The sequence below is a fragment of the Pseudoliparis swirei genome, chromosome 7 (assembly GCF_029220125.1).
Source record: "Pseudoliparis swirei isolate HS2019 ecotype Mariana Trench chromosome 7, NWPU_hadal_v1, whole genome shotgun sequence".
NCBI classification, from domain to species: Eukaryota; Metazoa; Chordata; class Actinopteri; order Perciformes; family Liparidae; genus Pseudoliparis; species Pseudoliparis swirei.
In genome coordinates this window covers 11,431,565-11,456,747 of record NC_079394.1, presented here as the reverse complement: position 1 = coordinate 11,456,747, position 25,183 = coordinate 11,431,565, and the positions used below count along the sequence as shown (strand labels likewise).

General features: G+C 42.4%; 1 protein-coding gene across 1 annotated transcript in view; it reads left to right on the top strand.

Moving 5' to 3' along the window:
* The window catches only part of si:dkey-215k6.1 (transmembrane protein 132B), a 247,211-nt gene that overhangs the window by 199,189 nt on the left and 22,839 nt on the right, over positions 1–25,183 (top strand). Inside the window, 1 exon segment of the mRNA XM_056420146.1 lies at positions 17,212–17,417. Within this exon segment, the coding sequence (XP_056276121.1) occupies positions 17,212–17,417 (206 nt within the window).

Genomic DNA, 25,183 nt, shown 5'->3' with positions numbered 1-25,183 from the left:
TGTGCATATGTGGGACTGTGGTGGAAGGAAGTGCTCCATCACAGTTTGAGGTAAGCAGACATCAATCAATCGGATGCAGGTTTCTGAAGGTCACGGAGCTACCAGGTGTCGAGCACATCACTTTTAAAAGACAGAGAGAAACTTAATGCTGTCGCTTCACCTGAATATAAAAGAGGGGGGGGAAGACGTGAGGTGCGTAGAAGGTGAGGGGTTTGAGGCTGGCGGGAGGAGAAAGACAAGCGGGAATCCTGATGGCCACCAGGGGGCAGAGTTTACTTTTGGGTTGTGGTTCGTGTGACGCTTAAGTGAAGGCACGGTTCAGGGTTGGAGTTATGCTGCGTTCACACCGAAAACATTGTGAATACTTACAACGCTTTACTCTCGTGAGTTAACTCGCATGACTATTTGTTGCTTTTCGCGTCACTCGCTTCATTTGTGGCTTAAAGGGGGCGGGGCTTATCTCTGTGGCTTTACTCCTTGGAAACAGTTATCCTTTCCACCATCCATCATGGAAGAAATAACCACTAGTTCTGCTTTATACTTGTTGTGGAAGTCCCACAAACTTCGGGAACATCTATACGTCGTCGTGTCTGGGTTCATAACATTAATATCATATATTTATATTTACACACAACATCACCCTGTAGGCTCACACAGCTCGGTGACTTTCACCGACTCCGTTTGAATAACTTCTGCTTCCAGCGGCATTAGAGCAGCAGCAGCAGCCAGTTAGATTCACCAACGGTGGAGCATGTCAACGCTGATTGGCTTTGGCAACTTGCCGTCGGGCAAATTTGTCTTGCGAAAGAGGCAAATATTTGCCACAATTCGCGTCAAATGTGCGTCTATTGTAACCACTACATTGACTTTGCATGGGATCTTCTCGCGCCAAAAATTTGCAACGCTTTTGGGTGAACGCACGACTCATTTGAACGATCCTTAGTTCCTGAGGCTAGGCCAGACAAGCTTGCCAAAAGGAAACATGGCACTGAAGGTTGCGGGTGCAGAATGAGTATTAAATAAATAGCGTTGGAATGTTAGACTTTGTGCAGGCTTTGTGAAAATAGCACATAAAAAAGCTACTTCGGGGAAGCCCGCAGCGAAGATATAAAGAAATAAACGACAGCCTTAATTTAATTTAATTTAAATGTGTCAGCAACTCACCCATCTCTCATCTTCCTCAGAAACAAGGTGGTAACAACTCTTGATGTAACTATAGAATAGCTATCTAGTTTGCTTGTTGCTTATAAGACTATAATGTCGATGGAGATCGTGACGCCGATGTAATGGTGATTGCTCAAGATGTATTGGAGTAGACAGGGAAAGGGGGCGGGACTTAACAAGGGCAAGCTTCTGAGTGATGCTAGGCCAGGGTAAGCCTCCTTATAACTTATATTAGTCAATACAATGTGCTCACAAAATGTGTGTTTGGGTAAGTGTGTGAAGGGCTGACACTGTGCGGAGTCACTGGGGGAGAAAAATGACTTGTACAAACCGAGACGGAAAATGAATGTTTCTTTAATGTGACACGCTGCACAAAACGTCGAGTTAGGAAAAAAGGAAACCTTTTAAGAAAACATATCAGGTTCTCATCAGTGCTGATAAGGCTCCTGTTTTTCTCCTTTTGCTGACTCCTTTGAACTACACGCCCTTAAAGCAATTATTAGTGTCTTAGTCATCACAGGGGAAATATCACATTTTGTTTGAGAAATGAAAAGAAAATCAGCGAGCAGTTTTTTGTTTGTTTGTGTGAAACCAAATCCATCTCCTCCCTCCGGGCTTAACAACACACTATTACTGCCATTTCTTCCGGGTTGATTTCCTGTTGCGGGCGAGTGTTGCTTGCACTATGACGCACATGTTCACAGCGTCGAGAAGAGTTGGCGTCGAGCTTCAGGAGCAAGTGATCAAAATGTATCTCGCATAACTCAAGAGGAATTTACATTCACGCCTCGAGGATCCTTTAATGTCATTCTGCTACTGAAGGTTGCGCAACATAACGTGTCGCTACTCCGTCCCTTTCTATAGCTTCAGCCATGTGGCGTCACATCTCCCGGAATAGACGATAAACATTATATACAGGCTGCACTGTGTTGTCTGGTCATGTGCATCATGTTCTTTCTTCTTGCGGTGAATGTAAATTCCGGCTATTATGTATTTCATTGTGTACTTACTCTTTGTCAACGCGAGAGTCGTCACTGTGTTCATGCATTACAAGTCACAAGGACAATTTCCTGTACATTTATTGTTCTTGGCAAATCAATTGACTCTTCGCTTTTAAAGATTCGGGGCTGCTGCCCGGCTGTTCATGAAAACAGATAACATAAATGAAGTAATTCATCTTGAGTGTTTAAAAAAAAAGAAATCCTTGATTAGTGTAATATATATTATGGATGTTAGCGCAGTTAGTTTGGAAGCGCATGCAACCCACTGATTGGTTCATGGAGGCAAATAATTTAATTGGCCAATCCAAGACCAGAATCCTGATAAATATCCGGGTCAGGGAAGGTCACTTCCTGTTTTGATTGGCGTACTGGACAGCATTGCCCAAGTTTATTTTTCTTTATAAATATATGTGTGTGTGTTAGTTGATTTATGTTGAAACTTTAGTAAAAAAACTAAAACTGAACTATTTGATTTGGTGTTTTTTCCCACAAGAATTGAGCTCCGTAGCCGAACCTGGTGTCAAGTCCATAGACTTTGGTTAAAATTATATAAATAGATCCACAGGTTACACGCATGCTAAGTAAGCATCCTCTTTTGGTAAAAAGCAAATGTGTATTTTTTTAAGAAGTCCATTTTTTCACGATCTTCTAATCTAATGAAAGGATATGAATAAAGCATGATTGCCTTTGGGATATTTAGAGTCACTTTTAAGCTGGATCGCTGTGTAAACACTGGGATGAGCAAAAACAAAACAATGTGCAACCGCGGCATTCTGAGTTCATTTGGGTAAAGGGAAAAACATTTTTTTATTTTCACAGCATGCTGCAAAAACAAGTGGCTTTATAACTAAAATCCCCTCTCATGACAATTGTGAGAATTTTTATTTCACTCTCCTGTTTAAACAATTTTAGGGCTTAAATTAGCCATTATTATGGGTGTGGCCGCTTTGAGTGACAGGTGGGTACCGTCTCAAGTCACTTAGCCGCTAGCTGTCCCTCTGCTGCGTCATCCTGAGCTCCACAGAGGGTCCACCTCTGAGCCCACTTTTGAATTAGTGGGGAGTAAATTGTGTCGTCGCTGCCAACATGCCAAAATCGGGCTTTCCAAAGATTCTCTTCAGAAACATATATGGACGACATCATGGAAAACTACTTTTATGATAAGGAAATAATAAATTTTATGTCAGAGAATAAATAACAAAAACAGGAAGAGGAGAGAGACTGTGAGAGGATTCTGTCCAGGTGCCTTGGGTCATGTGAGAGCCTAGAAAATAAATGAAAGTTAAAATGGATTAAAGGCAGAGGTTACACACACACACACACAGGCACACACACTTTCCATTTAGCCATAACAGGCTTAGGAAATAGCCAGCGATTTTAAAGTGGACAACATCAGACCAGACCATAAGCAACATCCAAAGAAATATAAAGTTTATGTGGGAGCTGCGACCTTGATGGGGTCTAAAACTATTTTTTAGACCTCCGGTGATCCGGTACTTACAGCACAGAAAGATATTTTGCTGTTAAATCAGAAAAAACCTGAATGTCTCAGTGCATTCCCATAACATGTTGGACAAATTGCTTTATGACACACAAAAACTCAGAAATCTCATCGATCTGGCATCAAAGCTGATCTTGCGTTAGAATTCCATCGTATTGAATTACTCTGAACTCGGAGGTTTATCTGCAGACGTGGTTAAATTCGATACTTTACATTTCGTCTGCATCCAACCGAGCCAAGCCACGAGTTTTCATGTTCCACATTTCATTACTCAAATGTTTCCCAACCCTGCATTGTGTGTGGCGCCACCTCTGGAACATTTCACTGTCCACTAAATACGGGCTACCAGTGTTATTTTTCATTTAAAATACATTAACAGTACGATTCATGCCCCAAAATGTACGGTATCATCCATTACATAAAAAAACCAAAGGAAGTTACATTCATACACCGTAGACACAGCTACAGGGAGCAATTCAGGGTTAAGTGTGTTGCTCACGGACACATCGACGAGGTTGGGGATTGAACCGCCAACCCCCTGCTTGAAGGACGGACCTGCTAACCACTGACCCACAGTCACCCTCATCCATTGGATGGAATGCTGTTGTGCAATATGAGCAATTTCGATGGAAACAATAAGAAACGTTGACAGTTTTTTTTTATCTCTGCAGCATCCTGTGTTCTTTTCTTTCGGGTGCGTCACTCATTTTCTCCACAAAAAGAGTACCAACAGCTCTTACTTTGTGTCGGTGAAATCGATTTCATTCCAAGATGAATCCCCGGGAGAAACCCGAAAGCTGTTACACGTCTCCAGTTCAATACCGGCACCTCTATCGGGCGGCACTCACTGATCTCTGATCAGCTTGGCTGACGACACAGCTCTGGAAGCTCATCGTCCTCCGGCCTCAAAGAGGTTGTTGAGGGGTAAAAGGCTTCTTTTTTTCCATCCTTCTCCTCCTGCATGAGATCTTTAAGGCGACATTTTGAAAGTGCTGTGCCAGAGAAGAGCCTCAAGGGAAATTAGCAGATTCCTGTGATGCTTTATCAAGAGTTTCTTCATATTTCTGGCCCACTATCGTAGCACGGCATCCATCTTGAACAAAGGATGGAGGAAGCTTGCAATGGGTGTGGATGAACTCGTTGACGCACAGGGCCCGATATCGTACACGGCAGCACAACGACTCATTATTCAGATGGAGAGATTGACCGCACCCCAAACGCCTTTTAAACTTAGTGCGTGGCGGCGAAGAGCGCAAATTAAGTTATTTAATGTGTGGTTACTGGTGTTGATGGAGATGGCGTGGGAAAGGAGACAGGAGTGAACGAAAGAGAGGAAGTGAGAGGAAAGGTGAGAAAGAGAGTGAGGGGGAAGGAATGTGTTCACACTGTGTCTCTGTGTGTGTGTGTGTGTGTGTGTGTGTGTGTGTGTGTGTGTCTGATTTTACATGCTTGGTCGCTCAGCAGAGGGTGAACTATGGCGGAGGTGTTATGCCGTGCCCCGTGTCACACTCGCCCTCTCACCTCCATAAAAGATGCTGCTCTCAATCAATAACTAATTAGCTGATAATTACCATGCTGAAATACACAGCGGCCGTCACATAAACATTCAAACACCCACGTATTGATAACTTGAGTCACACACACATATAATTCACTTTATGAAGGTGAAAAAGGTCAAGAAGAGATTTTGATAAGTGCATAAATATAACTAGTCTTAAACATGTCACTCGTGGACGCCGTGTCCCTTTTTGCCAGAGAGCCTGTATTTTATTTTTTGTTTATTTAAAGGTAGGAAATATGACATTTTCTTCTCCTCATGCTCGCGACATTTAGCCGAGGAGAAGGACTCAGGATAATGAGGAAGTAAAACAGTTATATTTATCCTTCAGATTCACCACACGTCTCATACTTGAACCACTGCATAATAAGTCATTAGCAGTTACTTGAAAAGAAACAGTTAAAACATGCATTTATTTATTTTTATCCAAAGAATAAGAAAATCTACATTTTATTTTAACGGTGCTTCACTCTTGCCAGTAGGGAGCTGTCTTCACCTCCTTCCTGCCCTCAAGCGCCCCAGTGGCCTCCATCCATCTTTCTTTATCTCTCTCTCTCTCTCTCTCTTTCTCTCTCTCTCTCACCCTGATATTTTGGCAGCTGTTGCCATGCCTCCATTTTGCATTCCCTGAGGGAGCCATGTTGTTTCCTGGCAGTGCATTAGCGCCCCGTCACTGGCACACACGGACAATTCAGACACGACAGACAGGACTTCTGCGAGTTGTCCTGTGTGTGTGTGTGTGTGTGTGTCCTGCCCTGTGCTTGACCTGTCTCTGTAGCGATGCAGTGACGTTGGTAACAGAAGTATACGCTCCGTGTTTTCTCTTCAAGATCTGAGAAGCAACTCTGTGGCTGAATGATTCACCTTCAGGATGTACCGCACACTACAGACTACTCGATATTTGACGATGTCATCCTTAGTTGATTATAAAGCAATGCCCCGAGAACAATATATAATACTCATTTCACCCTGGGTCTGGTCCAAAGACAATGCTTTGACATGAAGAGAAAAAAATCACTTTCCCTCTCACTAAAACAGAAAAATTAACCATTAAGATCAATGGACCCTTCGCTAAGCCCCGCCCCTGCTGTCAGAGCTACCAGGGAGCCCACGCTGCCACTAACTGCACACCCGGAATAAATATTGGAAATAGTGATGTCAGAGAGAAGCGGGCAGGAGGATTTGAAGGATATATGCAGGACGTCAAAGCGATTCAGCCCCGCATACAGGTTCATATAAAAGATAAAGAGACAAGCTTAACACTGTAAGACCCCTCGTTGTAATATTACAACGTCACTTTTATCTCTCTAAAAAATACATTTGCAAAAACGTTTTTTGGGGAAAGACCATATTTACATAGTCAATGGGTCCTATTGTCTTGCCTTGCAATGCCATTGGATTGTAAATGTGTATATAGGTGTGGCCATAAGGCCATGAACTCACTCTACCTGCAAACTTTTCCGGAAGCACATCTCCTTGTTTCATTCAACTGGTTATATCAACATTGAAGAAAGTAAATTCCATGAAATATTTTTTTTGGTGATTGTTAGAATATGTAGTTCATGTAAATACTAAGTTATTGTGGAATTAATGTATCACATTAGATTTTCAGCTTGTTATGTCATTGTTGTAATTTTACAACGTTGGGTGAACATAGTAGCTAAAATAGCAGGTGCACCTTGCACACTACATGGAGACATTCCACTTCTCGGATGTTCATATACAGGATAGATATAATGTATTTGATGATTCACACTTTACAAAAGGGTTATTTGTTATAATTTTAAGTTTAGACCATATTTGAATAATTCTAAATGGGTTAGGGTAACCCAAACCCTATGTTATTTCTATGTTCGCAGTGAGATATAGTCAACTGTTTTTTTATCTGGACTTTGTTGGTTTGTCCAAATATCTCCTTGTTACACAAGCCAGATAATGTGTGTAGAATGCTTTGGAGGATGGTTGTTCAGGGACAAGTGTAAATGTTTTGGAATGTGGGGGTTGCATTTATAATGCCTTGTTCAGGGAGAGGTGTAAATGTTCTGGAATGTGGGCGTTGCATTTATAATGCATTGTTCAGGGAGAGGTGTAAATGTTCTGGAATATGGGGATGTAAGAGTTCTGGGGGGGTTGTATTTTCCTTTTGTAAATGTAAGTAGAGAGCACATTAGGCTAGCCAGACAGTATTGTGTGCCATCAGTGGAGTGTATTGCCTGAATAGGATTAATTTGCATTGGAATTAGTTATACTTGAACATTCTCTAACTATTGTTTCCATTTCAGAATGCCACCAGCAAGGAGAGCAAATGCTGAAATTCTGCTACCAACTAGGCCCAACGTTGCAATATTACAACGTTTCCCTAAAAACTTACAAAAACATTTTTTTAAAATGAATCCTTCATTATCTGCATCAGAAGACTCTTACAACATCATCTGACTTAAAAAAAAAAAGATTTAGATATTATTTCTATGCTTGGGTCTTACTTAAGCCTAAAGGGGTCACACAGGGAACCAAACGGTCAACTGCCTACTTGATTAAAACAAGTGCTCCACTTAGTTTTGATGTGAAAAACTGAACAAAACTTTTACAGATGTTCCCAAATCTTCACCAAGAGGCTAAACTCAGAGCCTAAGAAAGTGTCAGTAAAGTTCATGTAACCACACTCAGTCTCCTGAGCCAACCCTTCTTTACTCTTTCACTATCTATCAGATGTTATCTAAACTGACCCGAAAACATCAACAGATCCGTGCCTCGTTCGAAGCATGTCTGGGAATTTTTTTTAAAATATATATTTCAACATATTAAATCACTAGGTAAAGACCCCCAGAGCGCAGCGGCTTTTAGAGCTGAGGGACACATTACTGACACTTTACATTTACTGGAGCAGCACTGGATGTATTTTATAAATGAATGAATACAAAAAGAGAAAAAAGATAATACTTGAAATCCATCCAGGCGTATTCTTTCTCCGTATCCACTGCTCCTGTGTGTGTGTGTGTGTGCGTGTGTGTGCGTGTGCGTGTGCGTGTGCGTGTGTGTGTGTGTGTGTGTGTGTGGGGGGGGGGAGAGTTGCTTGCTTGAAGTTCAAAGTTGATCTAAACCTGATAAAATAAAAGAGAAGGAAAGTGAGGATAAAACAGCAAAAGTCTAAAAAATGAAATGTGTCTCTATGGAGTAGATATAGAACTAGAACATGGTGGAAAATTTGAAAATAAATATATTTTATATGCTAGAAATTAGACACAGGGCCACACATCATAAAAAAATTAATCCGACATGTAAGACCTTTCAAAGGCGCATCAGGTCGTTTATCAATTAATCTTCAACGCACTTGTTTGGACTCCAATCAGGTTTAATCTTTGCTTCACAAGCTTTTCAGCTTCACGTCAGCAACGAGACGGGTTTCATAATCAATCCTATAACTTTTCAGACGGTGAACTTGTGTCGTGCTGCACGGAGAGCTTGTGCAGAGGTCACAGTTTAAATGTGATCACACTGCACAAAGACTGAGGGTATGACCTGGTTGCAAACATTGTAATATTTCGTAGTCATTTAGAGTCTACTAACTTACCCAATTCACTTCTTTTGTACAACTTGAGCTCTACTGCGGGATAGAAGTATGGAAGACATGCCGTGTGCGCTCACTGTTGTATCTTGTATTTAAATATGGTTTTAATAGGGTGTCAGGAATAAGCAGAAAATGGCCAACTCTTACAGAAAATACAGACACTTCCTCAAGCATCCATACCCACACACACACACACACACACACACACACACACACACACACACACACACACACACACACCCATAGACACCTAGGCCACAATAGGGACATACAGGCAGACATATTGGGGCCAGTGTTGACTTATATCCCTATGCTAATGAGCATGCTAATTTGCACTTCTGTCCAACACACACACATACAAAGACACACACACACACACACACATATATGAACCCACACAGAGAAAAGCCTTCTGCCTTTTCCATAGCTCGAAAGACCACCCCACCGAAGACGGGGGAGTCAAGGTTAGAGAGTCTTTGAAGTACAGATTGTATTAACTAGTTTTCAATGTCTCATTGGAGAGAGACGGTAAATAAGAGAGTTTACTGGAGTTAAGAATAAGTGACATTTAACCTTTCAGAGGCTGCCAATTAGTATAATAATAATAATTCATTATAATTGCGCTCATGTTGCAGAATAAATGCCACTGATACCTTTCATGTGATTGTTGTTGTGTTGAGTTTCTGTTTAGAGGCGCATACAGTTACGGAGACGTGGAACTGATATTCACCAAATGCAACGCAGCACCGGCTCCAACACGACGTGTATGAATGAAAACCGTGAGCAGGAGTGAACAACGAGGCGTGAATATATTAGTGTTACCGGTGTCTTCTTTATTATCGCAGCGGTTCAGCCAAACAATACCTCATACGTCCATTTATTTTATTTTCCCCGTCTGTCGGAAATTACTTGCAAACACGCTTTTAAAAATGCCAATTAAATCTGTCGCTGTCAGCTTGCAGTGTCGTGACGATTCATGAAGTATGATGATTAGATAACGAGCAAGTCACTGTTATGTAGTCTCAGAAAATGGTAAAATAATCATGCTTAACAGTCACTATGAAGAACCAAAACAGGAGGATCGGCGACAGCAACCTCGGAAGGGCTAAAAGGTTCTTACCGGGTACTTAATGATGGAAGTAAAGTACATTTTTTGCAATACAAGAAATACAAATCCCGCCTCCTTCTCTCTCTCTCTGCCTCTCCTTTTGCATATCCTTTTATCTTTCTCTCCCTCCTCCTGTATTTTTTAGGTTTTGGTCGTGTCACCTTCTGGCTGTTTTTTCTCGTTAACTTTTCATAACTCTCGCCATTCTTTTCTCTCTCTATGACTGGATTTTGTTGTTTCTTCATTCATTTCTCTTTCTCTATCCATCTCTCCTTCTCTGTCTCCGTCTCTCTCTTCTCCCTCGGTTAGACAGTTTTATTGTGGAGAAAAGTAGAGTGCAAATGGTCATTAGAGAACATTTTACTCCCTCCTTTTGCAAATTCAAAATGACAGACCTAGTGATAAGCTGCTAACTCGTGTGTGTGTGTGTGTGTGTGTGTGTGTGTGCGTGTGCATGCATATGTGTGCCCCTCCTACCCAAATGACAGCCATATGAAACTATGTGCAGAGGAGATTGGCCTAGAGTGGGTTTTCTTAAATGATGGACAGGTGGGAGGTCTAATCCCATCAGAGAGTTGATTAGCCTGTCCCTCAGGGCCCGCCCCTGTCCACCGAGTGGGCCCTGATTGGATGATATGATTCTGAAAGTCGGATGGATTGGATCGCTCGAGGCAGAGAACAAGCGTGATGGGCAGAGAGGGAAGGAGGGAGAGCGTAGATGATATCTGAGTGTGAGAGAGATGGATGGATTGAAAATAAACATCTGAGAGAGACTAATGTGGAGAATCGGAGACTGTAAGAGATGGACGGAACACAGAGGGAGAAGTAGCTGTAAATTCAGACAAATCACTTAGCTTGAAGGGAGATGAAGGTGGATTTAAATATATGACTCCGCTTGGGGAGATCCCCGGTAAAAGGGGGTGAGTGGGTGGTTCACACGCGGGGCGGGGGGGAGAGGCGGGGGGGGTCTTGAGTAGCTTTTTGAGGAAGGGGAGTCGAGAAGAAGACAGAAGATATATTAAAATAAAAGCTCATTCCGTAGTCTGTATTTCGATTTATGCAGCACAGAGAAACAGGAAAAAAGTTGTTGGTCATCTTAAATAATCTGTAACTCCAATTCAAGTACAGCAGAACATGACGTATGTGTTTTATCTAGATTATCATTGCAAAAAATAAAGTAACCAGGTTAGTGTGTGAGATGTATACAAGTGATGACGAAGAATGTTCATGCACGTCATATCGAGACGTGACCATCAATTAACCTCAATGCAAAAAGAACCGGGAATAAAACATGTAATTTTCTCTGAAACGAGGCCGAGGTTCTGTGGGTTTGAGGTTCCCGCATGCTTCATATCCTGTTTACACTGCCGGAGGATCATTAGCAGCCCAATTACAGCCCAAAAAGTGTTTGAGGAAGTCTAATCGTCAAGCTGCTTCACTCGTAACATTGCGTATCTCACAGGGTGTGTGTGTGTGTGTGCGACGATTCAAAAAGGGTTGGAGCTTTTGACACTTATGAAAGCCGCGAGAAGAAAACATTTACCACCTCATTTTGTGTTCGGGAAAAAAAATGCACGATTTTCGTCGCCGGAAAAAATAAATACCATCTGCATGTTTTTCCCGCGTGTGTGTATGTGTGTGTGTATGTGTGTGTGTGTGTGTCCATCTTTCCTTTAAAAGTCCTACACAAGGTAACAGGATTTTCAGCCTCTTTAAACACGCTTTCTTGTCTGTTTCTGCTGAAATTGCTGCTGAGAAGTTCGGAAAGTTTTCAGCAGTTGTCTTTGGTGTGTTGCACATTTGTCGTGGTTGTTGTGGTTGTTTACGTTTTTTGATGAAGGGGAAGAACGTTTTTTTCTTGCCTCCGTGTTTTCAACAAGTCCTAACTGCTGAGATCCACACTTTTACTTTCCCCCCGCCACTGTTTTCTCTCTGCTCTTCTTTTACCCCTCTCTCGCTCTCTCTCTCAAAAACAGAAAGATTGAATCCATTCCTCAGTGTCCTCAAACCTCCGACTCAGCTGTTTAAAACACCAACACACACTTGTTTGTTTGCGTCTAGTTTTGCATCTCCGTGTGTCTCTCTGCCTGAGAGCTTCTGTGCATAGCGGCCATTCATATTCATATTTCATTGCCATTATCATAACAAATAACAGTAGGTCTGATAGTAATAACAGTTAATTTTAAATATTAATAACACATTACAGTCATTCGCTGTGTCTGTATTCCTTGATTCCAATGAGTGGTACTTCCCTGATGCTGAATGTTACGGGTAAAATCATCGTTTATTATCTCTGAGGCTTGTTTGAACCCACGATGACATCGTGCCTTTTGAAGTGAAGTCCTCTGTGGGCAGCTCCCTCCCGAATGAAGGTGACTGGTTAGAAGTTGTTCCCGACTCAGTGGAGACAACGTCATGTTTAATGTTAAAAAAGTTTCTCTTTTATTAACTCGGTTCTTCTTCGGAAGCCATTAAAATTGCATCTAAATACCCTCGCTGACGGAAACTGGAGACACGGTTGATGTATGAAGCCGTTTATCTTTGGAAGTTATTTCACCCAAATCAAGGTGTCAGTGGTTCGCTAACAAATAACTACTAAAGAGCAAGAGATGGAGATAGTGCCACTTATTAATGCATCGTCTTTAACATTTCACGATGTAAGTTAGTATTTCCTTACTTGCCGAGAGTTGGATTAATGTTTATTTATGGCCTCTCAGACCTTGTCGCCGTGTGCACTCGAGGCAAAATACTCTCTGAGTTGTCCTCTTTCAATCATTTAAATAATTCAACATTTAAATCCACAACACCGGTGGAGTAAAAAAAAAAGAAGAGAGAATGCAGACCTCCTGATGCTGCTGCAGGGCTTAATCATGCATATGTGGGTGCTGATTTTAATATTAATATTATTGTTATTATTCAGTGTGCTTTGAAGTACTGTAATTATGGCCTCCTATCCCTGTTTGTTTGTTTGTTTGTTTGCGTAATTGCCTTTTGGCTTCACATTCAGATCTTCCCGGCGAGTCCCGTGAAGAAAGCAAATGAGCGTACTTCCCAACATGTATGAACTATTCCTTTAACCGCGTGTGACGACAGATTTATTCAGGCGGCCGTTGGGCTGACATTACACTCACATGTTTCATGTCGTCCAAAAATAAGTTATTACGGTATGTATGAATAAAGATTTCCGAGGCTCTCTTGTTTTCTCCTCTCTGCTGCTCACGCTGCAAGGCCCCCAGCTGTGTGTGCGTTTGTGTTGTGCGTGCGTTCATGATCTGTGTGTGTGTGCGTCTGCTTGTATTTATGCCTTAATGCTTTTTCTGTGTGTCGCCTTCTCCACACCACGTCTCCTGCAGCACTCGCAAGTCTATTTTGGCACTTTGCTCCACAGCCCTGTGACACACGCACACAAACACACACACACACACACACACACACAGAGAGAGAGAGAGAGAGAATACAGCAAGAAGTAAAAAAATCAATTGAACTGCTAGAAAAGAGAGGAGGTGAAAGAAAATGAGAATAAAAAATGGGAAAGAACATACAATTTAGAAAAAGTAGCAGGAAAACCACAAATGCCTTTTTTCACTGCTCGGCTGTAAGCAGGTGAGGCGGTTATGAATTATTTCCGTGGCGTATGCAATTCAACATGCTGTTGCAATTGTAGAAGGAGGATTACGAGCTGTTCGTTTCCCGCATGCCACAGTTTTGTAAACTATAAAATCCTCCCCTGTTGCTGACCTGAAAAGTTCCGATCCGATTTCTTTCAAACTTTTCAATTGCTGACAAAAAAAAATGTACTCAAAACTTTATTTTTCTAAATATGTTCCACCGAGGCGTTCAGCCATGAAGTAATTCAGCCAACCTGTGGGAGGAATGACGAGCCGTTGTGCATCCCCTCCATTCCTGCTGTCTTCGACCTTCAATGGAAACCCACAGAAACCAAAGTGCCGCTTTCACACCGATTTATACCTGGAATATAAAAATGATTTGGAGAAATAGTTTGAGGCGCCAACAGTCCAACATCCCTTTGATGTTAACAAGCGGTAAATCAGGTTTCAGAGAGAGAGAGAGGAAGATGAAGAGGGAGGGCGAGGTGGAAACAAAAGGGAAAAGAGAGGGTCAAGAGAAGGGAAATCAGAGGATGTGGGGGGGGGGGGGGGGGATACGGAGAAAGTCAGTGGGAGAGAAGAGAGACGGAAATTGAAACGCGTGAGCGGAGAGGAGGAGGGTGGGGTGCCTTTCTCTTTTCTGTCGGGGATCATAGAAGCGGAAGTTGAAATTGAAAGAAATTAAAAGGTGCGAGAAGATGGAGGGGAAATGGTTTAGCTCCCAACATGTGAACCTCCTTTGAGATGAAAGGGTTTCGGGAGGAACCCAGAAAAAAAATGACATCCGCCACAATAAATGTGTGTCAGCGCTGTGTGTGCTTGTTTGTTTATCAGGGAAAGTCTGATTGTTGATAATAAACTATGGAAGACAGAAAATGAATTAAGTATGAATAAATAAATAAAGGAATAAATAAATAAATGTATGAATAAATAAATATATACAGGAATAAATAAATAAATGCTTAAATAAATGTCTTAATAAATAAATGTGTGAAAACATGAATAAATGCTTTTATAAATGTCTTAATAAATAAATACTGGAACAACAAAATAAATGTATAAACAAATAAATGAATACAGGAATATATATATATAAGTTATACCTAAACAGGACATCATTAAATAAATCTATTTCTACATTTCTGTAATTCTTCATTTATTTATGTCTCTATTTATGTGTCCACGCGTATTTCTTCATTTATTTATGTGTGACATTTATGTGTAAAATCATACTTTCGACCAGTAAAATTGAAAAGTACCATTTCACATGTGGGTTTTTCAAGTTATCGGGTAGATTCAATTGTGTTTTGGCAAACATTTTCTCCCTTATTGTTTTGTGTGGTCAGACACATTTGAGGAATGCATGTACACAGAGCGACGTGAGCGTCCCGTTGAAGCCCAATATTCATTCTCCTCGAGGCTTTCGGTCATTTCCATCCTTGAGAAAAGTATCTGGGTCTGTAAACGGTTGTCTCTAGTGGATGAGAGGGGAGACGGAATATACAGAAACTGTGCAGGCATAGAGAACTAAAACAATCACATAAAAGAGGATAAAGGCCGAGTAGGAAGTGGACTCTTGCACATTTCTTTTTTAAATAATGGAAAAAATACTGGCGTTTGCCATTAAAAATACCCTCAGTAAAATATGTTGGCTTTCCTCACTGTACCGTGTTACTCCCCCTCGGTTTGTGAAAACTCTCAAAGTCTCTGAAATACACAGGACCCGCAGACATGTTTTTAGGTTTTAAAAAATACAAAGTGGTAAAATAATAATTGTGGATAAATGAGGTGTGAAGCCTGGTATCTCTGGGAGAATATGAGCGATGGTGTTGCTGAACGAGAGAAGAGACACTAGGGAGCTCAATTAATATTGAGAATACATATTTATGCATTTAAAAACAGAGCGGTATAATGAATGGGAGGCAGCGCCGAGGGGACGGAAAGGCGACATTTATGGAAATTGGCAGTTTTGCATTAGAAAAACTCAAAATTCAGGGGGCACAGACAAGAAGTGAGAGACAGACAGACGGTGAGAGACAGACAGACGGTGAGAGACAGACAGACGGTGAGAGACAGACTGACGGTGAGAGACAGACTGTATGAGACCAGACAGACAAAAGGAGTTCATGTTAAATGAAAGGCTGAGAGTGAAATCAGAAAGGGGCGGGGCTAGTGAGTGTAGTGTGGCGAGATCAAAGTGAGACTAAAAGGAAACACGAGTGTGAGAAACAGAGGGAGGAGAAGTTAAATACATGCCGGGAATGGATGAACGGCCGTGGAAATAAAATAAAGAAATAATCCGAAAAAATGAGGAAACACAACGGCAATATACCCAACACAGCTGTGCAGCTATTGGTCTGATTTAATATGTAATGCATAGCTTAAATATGCAGAGGATGGAGTCAGTGAAAGTCTAATTTTCATAAACACAATATCAACACAATCAGCTCCTGCAACCACGTTAGCAAACATGACAACATGGCTGCCCACGCATGATTTCTTCGTGGATCCGTGTCGTCTCCATCGGCCGTGCAGTCGGAGAAGCGAGGAGGGGGGGGGGAATGAAACGGACACGGATCCTTCTCCTGTCCTCTTTAAGGCCTTCAAGGCCTTTAAGGCTGCTGTCCACGTTGTGAAACAGGACCAGAATGATCTAGTGTCCACATGCATGTTTTGCCCTTCAGTATTAACTGAATTTGAAGAACACTGTTCTTAAACAAGATGCTTTTCCATCATTATGGAATACCACATTCTGGTGCTTTAGGACGTAACTACTGTTGTTGGTGTTTTCAACTGCTTCGTATACTATTACAATATGTATATTGTCATCCTGGGTGTTGGGACCCTCCTCAGGGTCACAATAATAGTGATAATGTACAGTGCCACGGTTTATTATTGAGTAGACGCCCTTAGAGACAGCAGACACGGTTATTGAGCTGTAATGAACCATCAGCTTGTTGTCCTTTTGTGTTTCAGTGGAGTCATCTTTAACTAAAATGTTGCAAGTGGAGGGCCAAGGGGGCCCCCCACTCTTTGGGTCCCTGGGGCTTATCCTGGTCTGATAATCCATCCATGATTTAAACATGTAACATAATGTATGACTGTAAAATCTAGAATTGACTTCATATGAATTACTGTAAAGATTGATGTCAAATAAGATGACCGATAGTCTCTCATAGTGTAAGATCGACATTTTCTATTATTTTCCTTTTTGCCCTCCAGTCCTCTTCATATTAAAGAACAGATACCACCGGCACACCGCTTAAAATGCAGGGCGAAGGTTGGCAATACTCTCGTGGGTGGATTCATGTGTTCAAAGAAATGATACTTATGTCTTCAAATGAATGTGATTTACTCGTTTTTAGAACGGTGCACATGTAATCCACGCTCCGGATTGGCGGAGGTGACATGGGCGCTTCCTGGGTATGCACAAACCCCAAATGCCACCGATGTGGCAGCAAGAAGCTACAGAAGCTTGTTATTAACCTTTCTTTCTAGGGCACAATATTGTGTTCCAAAGTGCTTTACAGGAGCAATAAAAGTGTACGCTGTCTTACCGGCTGCTGGAGCACAAATGTTGTAATGAATACTCGCTCAAGGAATCCACAACTGCATCTGTTGTGCGAGGTCAGAGATAAATGTCACTCTCTGCATGGACAATGTCTTGAACTCAACCCTCTCGTTCTTCTCGTCCTCTCTTCAGGTTTCCCCAAACTGTGACCAGGTCTGGGTGAACGGCAAAGAGATGCGCGGCCGTCACTCTTTGGCGGTGAACTTCACGTACCTGCACCTCTCTGCTCAGCTGCAGCTCACCGTCTGGGTGCCCAAGCTCCCTCTGCAGATCGACGTGTCGGACACCGAGCTGAGCCAGGTGAAAGGCTGGAGGGTACCGATCGTCTCCAACAAGAGGTGAAGTACCTTCATGACCGCCGAGGGAATATTTGAGGGGAAACATGAGCTCGTTTGCATTTTCGTCTCGTATCGCCTCCATCTCCACGTGGAATTGTCAGAAACTCATCGGCGGCGATTTACGTACGATTTATGTACGCAAAGTATTCAGACCCCTTTAAAATGTTCACTCTTTGTTTCATTGCAGCCATTTGCTACAATGTTAAAAGTTCATTTTATTTCTCATTAATGTTCACTCAGCACACAAAAAAAAGAGAAATGTGGACATTTTTGCAAATTTGTTAAAAAAGAAAAAGTGAAATATCACATGGTCATAAGTATTCAGACCCTTTGCTGTGACATATTTAACTCTCATGCTGTCCACTTCTTCTGATCCTCCTTGAGATGGGTCTACTCCTTCATTGGAGTCCAGCTGTGTTTAAATAAACTGATTGGGCTTGATTAGGAAAGGCACACACCCGTCTATATGAGACCTGACAGCTCACAGTGCATGTAAGAGCAAGTGAGAATCATGTATATGTATATATGGCATTTATGTTGTTCATTATCAGCTGATATATACACATATGCTAATATACTCAATTCAATTCAGTTTATTTTGTATAGTCCATTATCACAAATTACGAATTTGCTTCAGAGGGCTTTACAATCTGTACACATATGACATCCCTGACCTTTGACCTCACATCGGATCAGGAACAACTACCCAAACAATATTTTAAAAAATGTCACAGGGAAAAAAGGGTAGAAACCTTCAGGAGAGCAACAGAGGAGGATCCCTCTCTCCGGATGAGGGATGAAGCATTACAGAGTTACATAAACACATTCAATGAATATGACAGAGCATATGAATAGTTCATAGTTGACATGGACCACGATCCATGAAACAGAAGGAGGTAGAAAGGAGGAGGCGGAGGTGGGCATCAGTATGGCAGGAGGCCGGCTCACCAGGCAGGAAGCTGGTCCACCAGGTAGCCAGGTCCAATGGACCCTAGAAGACGTGACGTCAAAAAGACTCCGGGGAGGAAGTAGAGTTCATAATGTGCAATGGAGAGATGAAAATTCATCCATAAGTAGAGAGAGAAGAGGAGATAGGTGCTCAGTGTATCCTCAAACGTCCCCTAGCAGCCTATGAGCCTAAAGCAGCATCTCTAGGGGTTGGACCAGGTGAACCTGATTCAGCCCTAACTATAAGACTATAAAGAGGAAAGTCTTCAGTCTACTCTACATGAGGTGACTGTGTCTGCCTCCAGGACTGAAGATGAAGCTGGTTCCATAAAAGAGGAGCTTGATAACTGAAGGCTCAAGACAAGTAGCCCCGCATTTAGTGAATGCAGCTCTCTAGAGGGGCAATATGGTACTACAAGCTCTCTAGTGGGGCAATATGGTACTACAAGCTCCCTAGTGGGGCAATATGGTACTACAAGCTCTCTAGTGGGGCAATATGGTACTACAAGCTCTCTAGTGCGGCAATATGGTACTACAAGCTCCCTAGTGGGGCAATATGGTACTACAAGCTCTCTAGTGGGGCAATATGGTACTACAAGCTCTCTAGTGGGGCAATATGGTACTACAAGCTCTCTAGTGGGGCAATATGGTACTACAAGCTCTCTAGTGGGGCAATATGGTACTACAAGCTCCCTAGTGGGGCAATATGGTACTACAAGCTCTCTAGTGCGGCAATATGGTACTACAAGCTCCCTAGTGGGGCAATATGGTACTACAAGCTCTCTAGTGGGGCAATATGGTACTACAAGCGCTCTAGTGGGGCAATATGGTACTACAAGCTCTCTAGTGGGGCAATATGGTACTACAAGCGCTCTAGTGGGGCAATATGGTACCACCGAGACTGTTTCTCCTCGCGCCTGGTAAGCGTTGGAACTTTTTCTTCATTCGAAGTATTAATGAACAAAGTTGGACGAAAAAATCCTTTCCACTGTGTTTTAATTTATCGCCCTCCCGGCAGAAATAGCACTTTCCTAACTGAGTTCAGTGACTTTCTGGTTTCGATCATCCGTCTGGATAGAATTCTCTTAATTGGAGACTTTAACATTCATGTGAATGATAGCTCTGATAGTTTTGCCGTTAGCTTCCTCAATGTCACTGAATCGCTTCACTTTATCCAACATGTATCCGGGCCTACTCACAACAAAGGCAATACTTTGGATCTTGTGTTCACGATTGGTCTAAAAGTCAGTAATGTCTGCACTGAGGAACTAGTGGTGACCGATCACAAATGTGTATTATTTAACGATCTTTTGACAATGATTTTGTGCCAGCGAAGCGCATAAAAGCTGCATTGTAAACAGCTTAGCTGTAGAGAATTTCAATGCTAGTTTCGATAGTAATGTTCTAGTGTCCCCTGATGATGACGTAGACTGTTTAGTTCTGGCTTTCAACACACATTGTACTGCCATTTTAGATGACGTAGCACCCTTTGTGACTCTGACTGTCCGCTCTGTGAATGTCGCCCCTTGGGTAAATGATGACATCCGCATTCTCAGACGAAAGTGTCGAAAAACAGAGAGGCTCTGGAAATCTTCCAACCTTCAAGTACACCGCCTCTACCTTAAAGAGCTCATATCTGATTTTAATGAATTGGTTAAGAGCTTTAGGGCTGCTTATTTTTCTAAATTAATCATCTCTAGCAAACAAAATCCCAGAGTATTGTTCAGTACCATTAAAGTTAGTTAGCCCCCCTTCCTCATCTGTACCTATTGTTTCTAATGTAGACTGTAATCGTTTTCTTTTATTCTTTGTGAACAAAGTTACAGATATAAGGGCGAACATTACCCCTCTCCCTCTCCCCTCTCTCCCTGCCCAGCCAGAAATTTCTCTTTGAGTAGTTTCTGTATTATCTCGAAGACGGAGCTAACAGACATAGTAAACTCTATGAAATCTTCCTCTAGCCCCCTAGATATTCTCCCTACTGCCATGCTAAAGGAGGTAATTAGTGTTGTTGGCCCCAGTTTAGGCATCATTATAAATAGGTCTTTAGTTTCTGGCGTAGTCCCAGCTTTTTTTAAGCAGGCGGTCGTTCAGCCCTCCTTAAAAGCCAAATCTGGACCCCTCCCAACTAAAAAATTACCGACCCATCTCTAAGCTGCCTTTTATCTCGAAGGTATTGGAGAAAGTTGTGGCAAACCAGCTCACCACGTTTTTGACTAACCATAACATCTTAGACAAATTTCAGTCAGGTTTCCGCAAAAAACACTCCACCGAAACCGCCCTCCTCAGAGTCTCAAATGACATTATGATGTCCTCTGACTCCGGCAAATGCTCTGTTTTGGTCCTGTTGGACCTTAGCGCAGCATTTGACACGGTAGACCACCGTATCCTGCTGGACAGGCTCAGGGAGTGGGTGGGCATATCTGGGAGCGTCCTAAACTGGTTTGCCTCATACCTTAAAGAGAGAAGTTTCTCGGTGGCCGTTGGCCGTTTAGGTCTGACCTTTCCCCTCCCATGTGGTGTGCCACAAGGTTCCGTGCTGGCTCCAATCCTTTTCGCTCTATACATGCTCCCCCTGGGTGTCCTGATCAGCAAATTTAAGGACATTTCTTACCACTGTTATGCTGATGATATCCAGCTCCAGATTTCTTTCAAACCGGATAATTTGGAGAAACTCTGCATACTCCATGAGTGTCTATCTGCCATAGAGAGTTGGATGGCAAATAATTTCCTCCAATTAAATGCAGCTAAAACTGAGGTGCTAATTGTAGCTGCTGACCACATCGCGTCCAAAGTGGCACACCACATGGGGTCCCTTAAGGGAAATGTACGTACCCATCTGAGAAACCTTGGTGTAATATTTGATCAGTCGATGCTTTTAGAAAAACATGTCATATCCCTCACCCGCTCATGTTTCTTCCACCTAAGAAATATAGCAAAACTCAGGTCCATTATATCCCATGCGGAACTAGAAATGTCTGTACATGCCTTTATTTCATCCAGACTAGACTACTGTAACTCATTGTTCACTTGCCTCAATAAATCATTCGTCAATAAATTACAACTGGTCCAAAATGCCGCTGCCAGGCTGCTCACCAGGTCTAGGAGGTCTTGCCAAATCACCCCCATCCTTGCCGCACTGCACTGGCTTCCAGTGCATCTCAGGATTAATTTTAAAGTTTTAGTAGTCACCCACAGAGCCATCCACGGTCAAGCCCCTGCTTATATCTGTGATCTCATTCAACCACACTCCTCTAGTCGGTCTCTGAGGTCATCCACCCAGGAACTTCTGCAGATACCCAGGACCAGACTTAAATCCAAAGGTGACCGAGCTTTTGGGGCGGTAGCCCCAAGGCTCTGGAATGCTCTCCCCCTGGCCCTGAAATCATTGCCCTCCGAGAGCATGTTTAAAAGTAATTTAAAGACTCTTTTGTTCAGGCAGGCGTTTGGACATTTATAGACATTTTCAGCATCTGGTCCTTTTAATTGTTGCTCCCTGTGCGTGTTCTATGTTCTGATTTTAAATCGTAAATGATCTGTTTGATGTTATTTTTTATTTTTTTTATTTTATTTTTTTATTTCATTATTTTATTATTTTTATCTTACCTCTTTTAAGGATGTGAAGCACTTTGTACATTCGTGTTGTGAAGGGTGCTATACAAATAAAGATTTACTTACTTACTTACTTACAAGCTCTCTAGTGGGGCAATATGGTACTACAAGCTCTTTACTGGGGAAATGTGGTACTACAAGCTCTCTAGGAATCCACAACTGCATCTGGGGGGTGCGAGGTAGGATAAAGCACTCTCTGCATGGACAATGTGTTAACTCAACCCTCTCTAGTCGCAATCTTGGTTTCAAACTGTGACCGGGTTGGGGAACGAAAGAGATGCCGCCCCCTCTTTGGGGTGAATTCACGCACCTGCACCTCTCGCTCAGTGGGGCTCACCGTGGTGCCCAAGCTCTCTAGTCGAGGTGTGGACACCGAGCTGACCCTGGGGTGAAAGGCTGGAGGGTACCGTCGTCTGGGCAATATGGTACCTTAAATGACCCGGGGGAATTTTTTTGGTGAAAAAATGAGCTCGTTTGCAATTATGGTCCGTACGCCCCTCTAGTGGAATTGTCACAAGCTCATCGGGGAATTGGTACACTGCTCATGGGGCAATATGTAGACCCTTTAAAAGGGTTAAACTATTTGTTTCATTGCACCCTTTCTAGAGGTTAAAGGGTTCTTTTATTTCTCATTAATGTTAAACTCGCACACAAATGAGAAGTGTGGACATTTTGAAAATTTGTTCTAAGTGAAGTGAAATGTCACATGGTCATAAGTGTGCAATTTGGTACATATTTAACTCTCCTGCCCAAACTTGTTCTGATCCTCCTTGTGATGGGTCTGGTCCTTCATGGAGCCCTAGCGGGTGTTTAGATAAACGCTTGGCTTGTGGGGAAAGGTACACACCGCTCATATGAGACCTATGGCTCAAGTGCATGTAAGAGGTGAAATATGTAAAATGTATCTATGGCAATATGGTTCATTATCAGCTGATATATACACATATATAATATATAATTCAATTCCACAGTTTTATTTTGTATAGTCCATTATCACAGAGTGGGGCTTCGAGAGGGCTTTACAATCTGGCCTTTTATATGACATCCTGACCTTGTCCATGGGATCCCAGGAACAACTACCCAAACAATATTTTTAAAAAAATGTCACGGGAAAAGTGAGAAACCTTCAGGAGAGCAACAGGAGGATCCCTCTCGGATGAGGGATGAGCATTACAGAGTTACAAAGCATTAATGAATAGCAATGAGCTGCTGATGGTTCATAGTTGACATGGACCCACGTTCATGAAACAGAGGAGAGGTAGAAAGGAGGGGAGGCGGGAGGTGGGCATCAGTATGTGGGCCGACCGCAGGCAAACTGGTCCTGGGTAGCCAGGTCAATGGACCCTAGAAGGCGTGGCGGTCAAAAAGACCGAGGAAGTAAGTTCATAATATTGCAATGGAGATGAAAAATTCATCCATAAGTAGAGAGAGAAGAATGGGTGCTCAGTGTGTCCTCAAACGTCCCCTGGCAGCCTATGAGCCTAAGCAGCATCTCTAGAAGAACCTGATTCAGCCCTAACTATAAGACTATAAGAGAAGTCTTCAGTCTACTCTCATGGGTGACTTTGTCTGCCTCAGGACTGAAGATGAAGCTGGTTCCATAAAGAGGAGCTTGATAACTGAAGGCTCAAGACAAGTAACCCACTTCATTTAGTGAGCAGCTCTAGGTGGGGCAATATGGTACTACAAGCTCCTAGTGGAGACAATGTAATTTCTAAGCTCTCTGGTGAGACAGCCAACAATTTTCTGGCTCTCTGAGTGAGACAATGTGGTACTACAACTCTCTGATGAGGGCAATATAGGTACTACAAGCTCCCTAGTGAGGCAATATGGTACCAAGCTCTAGTGGGGCAGCCAACTTGAGTGCTACAAAAGCGCTCCCTGAGTAGGAGCAATGTAGTGCTACAAGCTAATTAAGGGCAGCCTTGGTACCCTGGCTCCCTAGTGGGGCAATATGGTACTACAAGCTCTCTGGTGCAGCAATAATTTTCTAAACTCCCTAGTGGAGCAATAATGGTACTAATACTCTAGTGGGGCAGCTATATGGTGCACTACAAAGCGCTCTGAGTGAGGGGCAATATGGTAATTTTACTACAAGCTCTCTGGTGAGAGGCAATATATGGTGCTACTACAAAGCGCTCTGGTGGGGAACAATATGGTACCACGAGACTGTTCTCCTAAAGGCGCCTAGTAGCGTTGGAACTTTTTCTTCATTAGTATTAATGAACAAAGTTGAATGAAAAAATCCTTTCACTGTGTTTTAATTGCATAAGCCTCGGCGGCGAAATAGCACTTTTCTAACTGAGTTCAGTGACTTTCTGGTTTCGATCATCCGTCTGGATAGGAATTCTCTTAATTGGAGACTCTTAACATTCATGCTGATGGCGTAGCTCCCCAATGATAGTTTTGCCGTTAGCTTCCTCTCGAAACTAATATACTGAATACGCTTCGCTTTGTATCCAACATGTATCCGGGCCTACTCCCAGCAAGGCAGGCAATACTTTGGATCTTGTGTTCACCAGATTGGTCTAAAGATCGGTAATGTGTCTGCACTGAGGAACTAGTGGTGACCGATCACAAATGTGTATTATTTAACGTATCTTTTGACAATGATTTTGTGCCAGCGGGCGCATAAAAGCTTGCGCATTGTAAACAGCTTAGCTGTAGAAATTTCAGCCTGGTTCGAAATGGTAATGTTCAGGTAGTGTCCCTGATGATGACGTGAACTGTTTAGTTCTGGCTGCTTTACAGCACCAACACATTGTACTGCCATTTTAGGGCTGGCAACACTTTCCTTTGGCTATTTCTAGCACTTTTGTCCGCTCTGTGAATATAAGCGCCCTTGGGTAAAATGATGACATCCGCGTTCTCAGAGCGAAAGTGTCAGCGAAAAACAAGAGAGCTCTCGGAAATCTTCCAACCTTCAAGTACCTACCGCCTCTACCTTAAAGAGCTCATATCTGATTTTAATGAATTGGTTTAAAGAGCTTTAGGGCTGTATTTTTTCTAAATTAATCATCTCTAGCAAACAAAAAAATCCCAGAGTATTGTTCAGTACTATTTAAAGTTAGTTATTGTCCCTTCTCATCTGTACCTATTGTTTCTAATATTAGACTTGTAATCGTTTTCTTTTAATTCTTGCATGAACAAGTTACAGATATAAGTAGGCGAACATTGCACCCCCTCTCCCCTCTCCCTCCTCCTCC